This window comes from Ischnura elegans, chromosome 11 (assembly GCF_921293095.1).
Source record: "Ischnura elegans chromosome 11, ioIscEleg1.1, whole genome shotgun sequence".
In the NCBI taxonomy this organism is placed as follows: Eukaryota; Metazoa; Arthropoda; class Insecta; order Odonata; family Coenagrionidae; genus Ischnura; species Ischnura elegans.
This window is the reverse complement of record NC_060256.1, coordinates 29574159-29586986: the sequence shown is the minus strand read 5'-3', so window position 1 is coordinate 29586986 and position 12828 is coordinate 29574159. Positions and strand designations below refer to the sequence as shown.

The following is a 12828-nucleotide window of genomic DNA, read 5'->3' as shown; positions in this document are numbered from 1 at the left end:
CTACCGGCATTCCTATTTTTTGCCATTTTCTCTTGGTTTTTACTCTGCATGGCTCTATCAAAATCACCTTCTACTGCTGAACTGTATTCTTGAGACGCAGAGGGCCTACGACTGCGGGGAGGGAACGAAGCTATTGTGTTTGAGACTCTATAATGGACCCTCTTATATGTTGAAGCTATTCATGCGCAACTCGGCCACCGCTCCATTTCTCCCCCGTGAATACCGATGACCTTGAAGGCTTTATCACGAGAGCGTTTAAGATATTTGATTAGGCTACACTGCTTTGCAATGTTTCCCCAAGGAACGAATTTGCGCTATATCGAAATCGCGCTAATCGAAATTGCGCTATACGAGACATGGGTGTATTTGTTTATTTTTTTGAAATTTTAGCCTCATTCTTACATGTAATGAAAAAAAATCATTCCATTCGATTCATTCCAGCTTCATCAGCTTTAGATCCAACCAAGAAGGGAGTCGAGGTGTTCTTCTTTCCAGATGAAGGCATTATTCCGTCATTGAAGGGGGAAACGGAGCAGAAAAGAGCAGACACCACTCACAAAGTTCCCGTTTTCAGTGGTGCCACTGACTTGGGGTCACTAGATGGGGAGTATGAGGGAATGGATGTCACAGTGCCCCAGTGTGCTGATGACGAGGATGACGAAGAGTTTTGTATCCTGGAAGATGACCCTGGAACTGGCATTCCTGTGAGTTCTGAGATACACCTAGATCTTATTGTGAAATGATTCATTTTGTTGGTGCCTGTGAGCAGTCTTTGTAGCATATTTTATTTTACCCTTGTACTGAGGTGTAAGGGATGTTCTTCCTAAATTTTATCTCTCTATGAGACATGATGGTCTTATGAATTTAGTTATTGAAAGTGAAGTTGAGAGAAATAAATGCAAAGGAAGGCCTTGAATGAGATATATAGATTAAGTGGTTGATGTAAAGGATAATAAATTAACGGGAAAAGATTAAAGACTTGAATGGAGAACTGAATCAAACAAATCCTATGAAAAATGGTGTAGATAAATTCATTAATGTAATTATCCAAGAGTTAGGAAAAATCAAACCTATGTGAGCAATTTGAATGTTTATAATTTCTGATTTGCATCTGTGGGCTCTTGGATAAATGCATATTTTTTCAAACTATTATTATTAAAGGAATGTTATTAGTTCGAAATGTGTTGTAGTATTTGAGGCACTTAATCTATGAACCTATTGACTTGTAGGTTTTGAGTGAGCACCGATAGGGAACTTGCATATATTTCAGATATAATCAAGAGCCCCAAAATTATATAAAAATATATGTTTGCATGCCACGGTGAAAGTTTTTTATTATTTTATGAAGTGGTTTGCGATATTTAATTCATCAAAGTTCATGAGAATTTTCAAATACAAGTGAGAATCGAAAATGCCCGATGATTGGCTGGTAGAAAAGTGACGTCATTATTCAGTATGAGGAGGCACGGCCATGGTAGAGGTTGCATACGTTTGAATACAAGCGACGGCGTGGTTATGATTCATTTATTGAAGTGCAGACGTATTGTAGTTATTTATTGTGACTTTAGGGCTATTATTTCATCTATTTTTCTTTCATTGAAAACGATAGATTGCGTGAAGATGAAGGAATATGGTTATTCTTAGGCTGATCTTAGCAAGCTTCCTTTTACTGATTCCATCATGATATCAGGGTATTTTAGTGAAACTGTAGACTTCGTCGGCGCCGAAAGTCGATGCTGAGAAATGGAAAGGTAGCTGATGTGCATCTGAAATGTTTTATAGTTCACAACAAAGTGAGACTTGCATGAATTATTGGCGAAAGCGTATACTCATGTGAAACGGCTAATTTTACGGTGCGCGGAGTCATTTATTGCGCACTGGTGTCTACATTTTTGAATTTTTTGAAATAAATAAATTAATCGGAATTTAGAATAAAATTTTCTTTAAAATGACGTATAATTCATTATTATAGCATGCACTGAAGCCAAGATATAAATTTGCAAAGTACAGCGGCACATCATTTTGATGCCGACAGTACAAGAAAACGATGTCTTCTTGGCTGGCAGTGGAATGTATGAGGAACAACGTTGCTCTTTATTTTCATATTTCCTCCCTTGATTTTAAAAATCGTGGAATTTTCTATGTCCTTCTGTAACTGAAATTGAACAAGTGCCGTAAATAATTCGAGCCCATCGTACCCATCGAGAAACAAGTATCTCGAAGATTCGGCGGCCGAATTATAGATAAATCTCAGGTTCAAGTTATTCAGTCGATGAAATACGGAAATATTATTTATATTAAAGCTATCTTCGCACCCATACCATACGGGTTTATCATTCCGTTTATTATACTCTTATTTTTCCGCAACGCTCATCCCGACGGACGGCATGCTTCGAGGTTTTTCTTCTAATTTCCTCCGTAGGAATGCACACGAAAATTTTTCTGGGGTGTTATTGTAGAGAGGAATAATGCACCACTTGTATTTTTTCCTTATTTCAGCCATGTTCTCCTTTAAATGCAACGTGGCTCTTCCAAACCTGCAGCTACGACGTTACTGGGCTTGGATCTTGGACTCCTACTGAATTATGACGTCACGGCGTAAGATTAGTGGGGGTGGTATTTTTTTGCCCGCGAAACTTGGGAGACTTGGGATTCATTTTCTAGTGTATAAACTGAATTTTAAGCGGAAAAAAGTATATTGCGGTACCAAGTATTTACTGTAGTACGTCAGCATACTGTCTGTAAAAAGTATGCAATTTCCCTATTATTGCTTCAAGATCCATTTAGGATTCGTACTTGCAGCTCTCAAATGGCATGAATATCTTTGTTGGCCGTTTCAATACTGTAATTGGCCACTCAGACCACCTCTTATACTTTGCATTGCAATTAAAAACACATTGGCCAAATTTTCGGCAAAAATTTTGATCTAGGGTATTTTAGTGATGATTTGGCAAATTTGTTGCTTGATAATCAGAAGTCTGTTGAAAATTTATTTAATTATTGAACTAGTCTTATCATTTTTCTACAAGTACTTTTAATAGGCATTTGTAACATCCATGAAGTGAAGCATGAAAATTTAATTTTTATCATTTCTCAACAGTCTAGGACTGGTGAACCTGAGGTGCGTGTGTTGTCTCGTGAGCCAATTCGCGTAGTCGATAATCATTTCTACATACCAGCTGGGAAGGCAGATCTTTTACGAGCCCCATCGCATTACCCTGCTCCTGTTCTACGCTATGCCCTCAGAGAAATGACACTAATCTGGCATTTGTATGGTGGCCATGACTTTGGTGTACCTGAAGAGGAAGGCTCACCACGACGTATTCCGAGCCGTCAGCATGGCAAGGAGATGAGGGAAAAGTCCTCTGAGAGGTGAATATACTTGGGCATTTATTATTTTTCACTTCAAATAAAGAATCCCAGCACACGGCCTCTGCAAACTTTCGTCGCTACTACTGTGCAGAGCCTTACAACCGTGCATGCAGCCTTGAGTAACATTATTTTGATAATCCAAAAAAGCTACAGATAATTCATATTTTTTCTGATGATAGTAAATTCTATCTTAGTTATTATTTCAATATTATATGAAAAAATACTGAAAAAAAATAGTTAAAATTTAACAGATGCATTGTAAAAAAGGATTAAAATAATGTTTCTAAATTGTTCAGAAAATGGGGAAATGGTTTTGTTGGGTTGCTCTGCAATTTTGTGGGTTTCTCACAGATATTTTCCCTCTACTGCTGGAGGCATATCTAGAATGGAATGATCCTCACTGTGCATTTCCCAGGTTTTTATGTGGGTTCGGGTGGTTGGGATGAATGTTGGTAGGGGGTGAGGTTATTCTTCTTGAACATTCCACTTTTTAATAGAGCTATAATCAATTCATGGCTTCCTGTTTTTATGAATAGAATATTCAAGACGATTTACCCCACCAATTCGTAGCCACTTAAAATACCAGTTAATGAACAGTGTGAGCCATTTCCTTCTGAAGAGACCTCCAGCAGTGGAGGTGAAATTTTGTTGACAAACCCACAAGAATGGGGAGCCGCTTATAAGTACCATTTTTCTATAAACGTGGACCGCTAAAGTTTTAATCGATTGTTCGGAAAATGATCATGATTCTGTCTTTTTCAATTACTCATGTGGGCTTCCCCATCCTGAGGAGTGGTTAATGAATTGAATTAATGCTGCTGTAATTGAAACCATGTCATGCTGTGCCAGCTTTTTGCAGGGTTACTCTACTCTCTCTTTTTAGTTTCCTCCCCTTGGGGTATTCTTGGAGTCCGTCACCACATATTCTAGTCGCTCCAATGCTTTGCGTTGTATTGTGGGTTTGCTTTTTAAACCTGTTGATTGTCAGTAAAAGGAATCACTTTGTGTGAATCGTGGGGGTAGGTAAACGTAGGGGAAAGGTGTCTGGCCCAAGTAGTATGATAATATTTTAAAACAAACCTTCATGATGCACAAAGGTTAAGAAAAGACTTAGCTGTTTCACAAAATAAAATATATTTGCGACCGGTTTCGATACAGCGTATCATCATCTGGTGATGATACGCTGTATCGAAACCGGTCGCAAATATATTTTATTTTGTGAAACAGCTAAGTCTTTTCTTAACCTTTGTGCATCATGAAGGTTGAATCATGAAGGAAGCATCTGGTGATGATACGCTGTATCGAAACCGGTCGCAAATATATTTTATTTTGTGAAACAGTCTTTTCTTAACCTTTGTGCATCATGAAGGAGTTTCACCATGTTATGCCAACCACCATCGCAAAACAAACCTTGATAAAATGTGGTTGGTATCCTTGCCTTAGATTATCTCCTTTATGGAAATCTTGGGAAGTACATAGTATTTTGTCACTAACCCTAACCCTTTTACTGTAGAATGTCCTATATGGGAGCCAAATGGATGCCATTTTACAAACTAGTCTCCTGATCTCAGTCATACAAATAGGGTAAGATGTGTCAAAGAACCTCCAATTTGCAAAACCTCCATTTTATTTCTTATTGAATTATGTAGCCGTAGCTTTGAGTGATTATTCTCGATTTTACTAAGTTAAGTTGTTCATGGATTGGCCATGGCAATGGAGGGAGCTGTCCCACGGGGCAATTGAAAAGTTCCAATTTCCCCATTTGAAGGTGCATAGATAATCCAGCCAGAGCCAATGTCATTATAACCTTGGCCTTAGATATTACAAACTTTTGCACTGTCCTCTTTTATTACCCATGTTTACACATCAATGCCTCTTAGTAAACAAGTCAAAGCCAGTTGCTACCCCAATTTTCAAAGATATGATGACCTTGGGCACAGCATTTCTCTGTGACAAAATGGAGATTTCTTCGAATCTTGTAATCTTCTGCTAATTTGGAATTCGGATGTTTAGTTATCAGAAATATCTAAAGCTGCTTTCATATGATCCAAATTTTTGTTGTGGATCATGAATGACATGATGCAATTACTAAATTTGTCCGTGTGCCTACAGATGCATCAGACTATACTGCACCATGGACGGCATTAAACTGTCCACTAAATGTCTGCTGTGGGTGCTTCAGTGCACATTTCCATCCAACACAGCAGTGGAATAACCAGGAATTTTTTCCAAAAAGTCCCAAAACCAGGGGGGAAAATTTTTGAAAAACAGGGTACCAAACAGAGAGGGTTTAAAACTAATTTTAATACTTTTCACAATCGAAACAACTTTGTTTTTTAAAGAAATCTTTTGTAAATACTAGATTTTTCTATATTTTGTTTACTTTTATGAAGGGAAGTAATTGTGTTTTTATGTTTTGGGGGAGTCTGGACCCCCTCCCTCGCTACACCACTGTAATGCAGCATGAGCAGTTCATCTCATAAATGGTATAGGGGCTTCAGCCATGCCAGTGATTGTTAACGGTGAACCATGAATGGTGGACTGGGAAAAACCTGGCTGTCTGGAAATGGCCTAACATGACTCATACTCTCTTCCTCAATGACTCTCCCTCAATTTAACAAAGATTTATCCTTCCTTTCTTTGGGAATTGCAGCCCCTTTCATCGAAGAGTGGGATATTTTGAACTGGTTTTATTCCTTTGACTTTGTAAAGAGATTCTTCTGTACTTTCTTTACTCTTCATAAAAAAAATTTCTTCGGAATATAATAATAAAATGCATGAATTGTTCACGATCGTTTTTTAGGTGTTTTTTTATATTTCAGTATTAAAATGGTTGAGGAGATTAGTAAGTCTAGTACATAGAATGTGAAAAGTATTGAAAATTGTAGTTGAGCCTACTGTCAAACATCCAATTTTCCTTCATAATTGCCATTAACCTCATGTCACTTGTTCCAGGACCTCTGTTGGTAACAAAGTGCGATATAGTCGAAATGTCAGCAATCCCAGTTATGGTTTGGGCAGTGGAGGTGTGCTTTATTACAAATCTGGTAATCAAGAGGTTAGTCAGAATCCTTTGTTAAATTATTTATTAAATTAGTTTCTCTGAGTGTTATATGTAAGTGTGTAATAATTTTGAGAAGCAATTAATCAAAATACATCATCGGTGGTGGTTATCAGCAAATCATAGCGGTCATATTTCTTTTGTATGGGTTGTTTGAGATCCCAGAGCTAAGATATGAAAACTTGTGTGAAAAAATGTGAATGTACTGACTATTAAGTATAAGGAAAATAACTAATAGATTACAGGTTGGCCTGTATTTCATATTTGTTGTCATAAATGAGCACTCTTTGGGATAGCATCTTTTATTATGTTATCCCATTTTAATTTTTTCTTCCTGTTTTTGTCATCTCCATGTCATGGAAATCTGTCTAAACCATTCCCTATAATTTTATTTTTCATTGTTAATTTTTATTAGTTTCTTTAATGTTGATACATGATGAATATGTTGCTGTTCTCATACTTAGCAGATTAAGCTTGGAAATGACAAATTGGGACAATAAGTATGTCTCTATGAATGTAAATAATATCTATAAGAGAACAATTTTAATGCAACCTTGACCTTTTGGACCTCTATTGATGGAATATTGTTAAGTTTTTAGTTTACAATGAAATTTTATTTTAAACTTGCACAATACATCACACAATCCATATCCATGTGCATGTGTCTGCATGGTGAAATACATTGTGCAGGTTTATAATTTTTGAGGAAATTACATATTTTTTATTATTCCATCATGAATGGTCAATATTTCCAAAAAGTTACATTTGAAGTAATCAATTTTGATTTGATTCTCTTATTTTGAACAAATCTTGGTAGCAAAATGACTGCAAAGTCTAGGCCAAACATGCTGAATCATAATACCTCTCTACTTAATTCCTCTTTTATTCATAATCTTAAATACATGAGTGGGAAACCTGACCCCATGGAAAATAATAACTTTTTTTGCTGTGATTTCAAAAATTGGAATATATAGCGTAGTGCTCAATTGTTGCCAAGCTAGTTCATGAGTTTGAGGTAGTTTGGGGTAGGTTTTGGGGTATGTCCAAATGTCTGCATTAGCCATAAAAAGCTACCAACTGAACTATAACGCTGTATATGGTTTTCATACTTGTCCCTGTTCACAATTTTTTGAGTTATTAGCAATGTTTAAGTTAATATTTTCAATGCTCAACAACAATAGCACATTCATTTAAATGACTTCTTTTTGGTGTTGTATTGCGTAGTGCCATTGCTATTTAAATATTGACTCTTTTGTTTCCCAAACTTATTCATGTATCAATTAAAAAATCCAGGCCATGTAAGCTCTTCAATGTGACTCTCCCTACGTGGAAGTGCCAGAATTTTGGTCCTTTTAGTTTTGATTTACGGGTTATTTTGGTTATTTTCAAATTCAGTGATACAATTTTGGGAGAAATTAATCTCTTGCACTTGAGTGTAATCCCTTTCATTTACTCTTTCTCCAAAAGATTTTTGGTGATAAAGAGGGGAGGCCATATTCAGCATAATATGGTACTCAACATAATTGTAGAGAGAGATGTAACACACCAAACATTTTACAGAGATATGATTCATTTTGATTGGAAATGAAAATCCCTGATTGGCACACGACTAGTTCCCAAGATTTCTCCTCTCTCTGTCTCATTCAGTTGTTTTTATTTATTTTCCAGAAGCTGAACTCTGATGGTAGCTTATCAGGACACGGACCCCAAGTTGTATTGCCTTATTCCTCATCTCCCTCCAAGAGCAAGTTACAGCAGCCCCCCACTTGGCAGGCCAAGGGTGGGCCAGGAAGACGACATAACATTCTGATGGAACTCCAGCTGAACAAGGTATAAAAAATCTACTATTGGGTCATTCCATGTCACCTCAACCAGGGTCCCACGCCCACCATCTCAGATTTTGATAATTTTTTCCCTGTTGTTAGTTTCAACCTTAGTTAAGAAGAATCCAAAATATTAAAGACCCATTGCGAGTATTTTCCAAGATATGAGTGTTTGAAGTCAATGAGGCACACAGAAAAATTCTGCCCTTCATTCAAGTTATTCAAAACTACCATATTTGTGTCCCTGTAAAACCTAAACCGAATGAGCAAAGCTAGTAAAAAATTTAGTCTATAAACATGCTGCTATAGTTTTCAAAAATGTTATCAAAATGATTTTCTCTTGAAAACTTTTTTTCTATAAATGTTCAAAAATTGCACTTTTCACAAATTTTTATTCGTCAAATTACCCATCTGTAAGCACTCTTAGGTCAGTCAAGGGTCAATGGAAGGAATGGCAGGTTTAACTGAGGCATTTACAGTGTGTCCTCGTTTAACGTCGTCCCGTTTAACGTTGTTTCACGATAACGTTGTCCAAAAATTGAAATCCTTGATCATTTAACGTCGTTATTGCTTCGCGATAACGTTGTTCAAATTATGCGCGATGAAAAAAAAATGAATGGCGAATAGGACGCAAGCGCATCTGATGTATAGTAAATATTACTATATTAATGCGATTGGTAATTTTCGTTCGACAGAAAAGGTTGGCGTGGGTAGCGTATGTTAAATATGCATCCAAGCGAATAATTATCGCTTCATTTACCCATTATCCGTATATTTTTCTGATGCCAACCGAAAAAAATGTCCACGAAGAAGAGTGGCTATCCTGGTGGTTCTTCTGACGTGACGAAAAAACGGCGATATTAGAACAAAAACTTGGTATTATTAAAAGAATTGAAGAAGGTGCAACTGCTGGAGAGATCGGTCGAGTGTTGGGTTTGCAGGTCGAGTTTTTACAATTAAAATTTCTTCTGTTACTGAAAATATCGATGTTTCGCCATTAAAATACTTTCTTTTTAGTTTTTATATTTCATTTAATAATGCCTACGTCCCAACCTTTTCGTTATGGAAATTCGTTTCGTTTCGAATGAATCGTTATCATGCTGAAGTGAATAATCGGTAATGAATATTTCTCGCGATTTCCGCCGTGTTAAAGAATTCATATCATCACGAAAATTGACTCGCCCTTCATCCTCGTGCTTCCGAGTGTCAGATTCAGATTTTTTTTCATTTTGGCCTGATTCAGGTGTCTCCCGATTGGTCACGAAGTCTGCTTAAAGTTACGGCTCCGATAATTGGCCTCCTTGGATTCTCGCCCGGGAAATTCTGGATTCTTTACGAAGAAATGGATTGTTAAGAACCAATTTAAATTTTTTACATTGTTTCTTATGGGAAACACTGCATCGTTTAACGTTGTTTCGCTTAACGTCGAGTTTTTCAGGAACGAATCAACAACGTTAAACGAGGACTCACTGTATTGTTCTTCACCAACCACGTCCTGCACGTATGCTTTCTTCCCTGCAACTGCCTTGCTAGCAGCTTGCCTCATTTTTTTGCTTTTAGCCCTCCACTGACAGCAGTAATGTTAACAGCAATCAAGAGTGTTGTCTCCCCCCTGCCCACAGCTGCATCTTGCATGCTCACCTCCCAGCAGACACATAGCCAAAAATTTGCTTTACGGGTGCTTGGGTGGTATGCGTCTTGCCTACAGGGTAATTTTGTTTTTAAATCCATAAATTTGGGGATCAGATTGTGCAAAATTCCACAGAGAAAAAAATCATTCACCATGACTGGGATTTGAACCTGGATCTCCCGATTTTCGGTCGAGTGCTTTAGCCTGTTAAGCTACTCAGGGAAAAAATTTTGCTGTGTAAGCCATTTGGAACTGTCATATATCTGCTTTGTAACCACTGATTTGTATGTGCTTTCGAACTGCTGTGGAATTGAAACACAGTAGACAGCAAAAAAGATTGGATGCTTTCCCGGCGTATGCTGGTAGTGAAGGCTATTCGAGTTCTCCACCGGGTAATCTCCTTCACGGCTGCCGAGGTTTCGGGGTACAAGTCGTACTCCATCTTCAGGGCTGAGTGTCATGTCTCAGAAGGTGTTCGCCTTATTTAGCGTGCCGGGATATCAGGTTCCCTCTGATTGGTCCTTGGTATTAGCCAATCGGATTTTATTCAATATGGGTTTCCATACGTTACTGAGGGAGTAACTGCCATCTCTAATGAGGATATTATGCGACTAGCAGTCCATAAAGTGTGCACAGCATCACAGCCAGAGTGCAAAACTTGAGATTTGAATACTAAGAGGTGTTTGCTCTTGTCTAATTTAAGTATGTGTACTGGGACTAGCCATGGTGAAAACTTTAATGAGTTGCCCGTAATGTATAAGCTGTGAGAAAATTCCTCAGAGAAAAAATCGTTTGCCTTGACCGGGATTCAAACCCTGATCTCGCAATATCTGGACGAGTGCTTTAGCCAGTGGCGAAGCCAGGAATTTGGTGATCGATTTTTTCTCTGGGGAATTTTTGCACAATTTATGCATTATGATTTTTTTCTCTGTAAAGTTTTCACCTTGGCTAGTCCTGGTATACCTAAATTTGCCACACCACACAAATCTGATTTGCAAATTTAAATTTGCAGTGGTGGTTCCGAGGGGTCCAGACTCCCCAAAATATAAAATAATTACTTTCCTTCATAAAATAAAATATTGAAAAATCATGAATTTACAAAATACTTCTTAAATAAATTAAGTTTTTTCGATTATGAAAAGTGTTAAAATTAGTTTAAAACCAATTACTTAGTACCCTGTTTTTATAAAATTTTCCCCCCTGGTTCTGGATCATACCTTATTTCTCTGCACATCTCCAAAGCTAACAAAGACTTCAAATTTTCTTTATGAATAGATGTTTTTTGGTGTATGTAATATCCATTTATAAAAAAATAGAAGCAACAGCTGTAGTGTCTCCAAAGGTATGAAAAAAACTTATTTCAAAATTTCTGCTGTGTGGTGTGTAGGTCTTTGTAAATCATGACTTCAATCAAACAAGTCAAAAAGTAGGTACCGAGGCTTCTATGTGAATAAATTGATAATTAAAAGAAATTATATGAAAATATTAAATTATATTATTAAACTGTACGAAAGAATTAACCTGGCTGAGAACCCAAGAAGAATTCATCAATTAAATTGATAATTGTTGTATGGGTTAATGCCCCATTGACTCATTTTGGTGGAAGACAGATACGGGTGCATTCCAGCTCCTATCTTTGGGTCTTTTTGGATCCGAAGATGGGAGCTGGAATGCATCCGAAACTGTCATGCACCAAAATGAGTCAAGGCACTAAACCCCCCAAATTAACCCAAAAAAACAATTCTTGAATTGAAAAGTAGGTGGAAGGTTTTATTGTCAATTCTTGCAAACTTGTGGTTACAGTCAGTTCTAGGCTTTCCAGCTATAAATATTCATTTAACATGGTGGTAAATTAAGTTGGCTGCAAATTGTAAATTAACTGAATATATAGTACCTACTGGAGAATATTGATCCCCACTCTTTGCCAAGGTGCAAACACTAGTGTAGTGATTTATACAGGATTTTTATATTAATTCACAGTAATAACTTTTACGTAATTTTTTTTTCTGTATATATTGATATATGCCAATGGACCTCATAAAATTCCCTCAATTCAGTACTTGAATTGTTATTTTGTTGAACTACTGTGAAAGTTAATGATATTAATGTGTTTGTACATTTACCCAAACTTTTATCTGAAATGCTATTAATAATTTATTTAATTCTACTTTCATAGGTTCGTTTCCAACATGAGGTTTATCCAGATGATACAAAAGAGGCATCCAGACAAGTCATACTAGTCCATGATGTTGAAATTCGTGATCGTTTAGCAACATCTGAAATCAATAAATTCCTTTATCAATATTCCAGTGAAACAAAACCCAGGCAATCTCATGCAAATATGGCAAGTGTTTAGTGGTACTACATATCTGTGAATTAACTTTGAAAATATATTTGTCAAACATCATTTAATCTAATACCACTTGTATTTATTCTTCATAGGTTGTGATAAAAGCAGTCCACATTCGCCCAGATCCAAACCTGGGTGTACAGGAATGTTGCTTGAAAATTTCCATATTACCCCTCCGCTTAAACATTGACCAAGATTCTTTGCTTTTTTTGCACAATTTTTTTTGTCAACTCTCAGGTGGATCTTTGAAGGAAGGTGAGTGTCAAGAATGCATTGTTTTTTAAAAATTAGATCTGATTAGGCTCGACCTTCAAGTGTGAGTAGATTTCACTGCACAAATACTTATGATAGTTTACCATTGATAATGACACAAATCCGTCTTTAAATCTGCAAATACCACATTTATTTGAAGTATCCATTATAAGCTTGTGAATAGCACTTAGACCTTATTATTTCATAATGTCTCTGCAGATTATTCTGGTCTTTGTCGGAGCCTTGGTGGCCATGTATATATTATTTTTAGAACTTAATTGTTATTAAAATATTAAAAGTAAAGGATTGCTGTTTTCCTTATGTAAAAAAAGTGATCTGA

At 36.7% G+C, this 12828-nt stretch overlaps 1 protein-coding gene across 2 annotated transcripts in view; it reads left to right on the top strand.

Annotated features, from left to right (window-relative positions):
* Positions 1-12828, top strand: part of LOC124167906 (autophagy-related protein 2 homolog B) — a 54074-nt gene that overhangs the window by 34705 nt on the left and 6541 nt on the right. For both annotated transcript variants that reach the window (XM_046545974.1, XM_046545973.1), the window contains exons 27-32: positions 442-704; positions 3101-3372; positions 6328-6430; positions 8102-8263; positions 12063-12230; positions 12329-12491. In XM_046545974.1, coding sequence (XP_046401930.1) covers positions 442-704; positions 3101-3372; positions 6328-6430; positions 8102-8263; positions 12063-12230; positions 12329-12491 — 1131 coding nt within the window. The remainder of the gene's footprint in view (positions 1-441; positions 705-3100; positions 3373-6327; positions 6431-8101; positions 8264-12062; positions 12231-12328; positions 12492-12828) is intronic.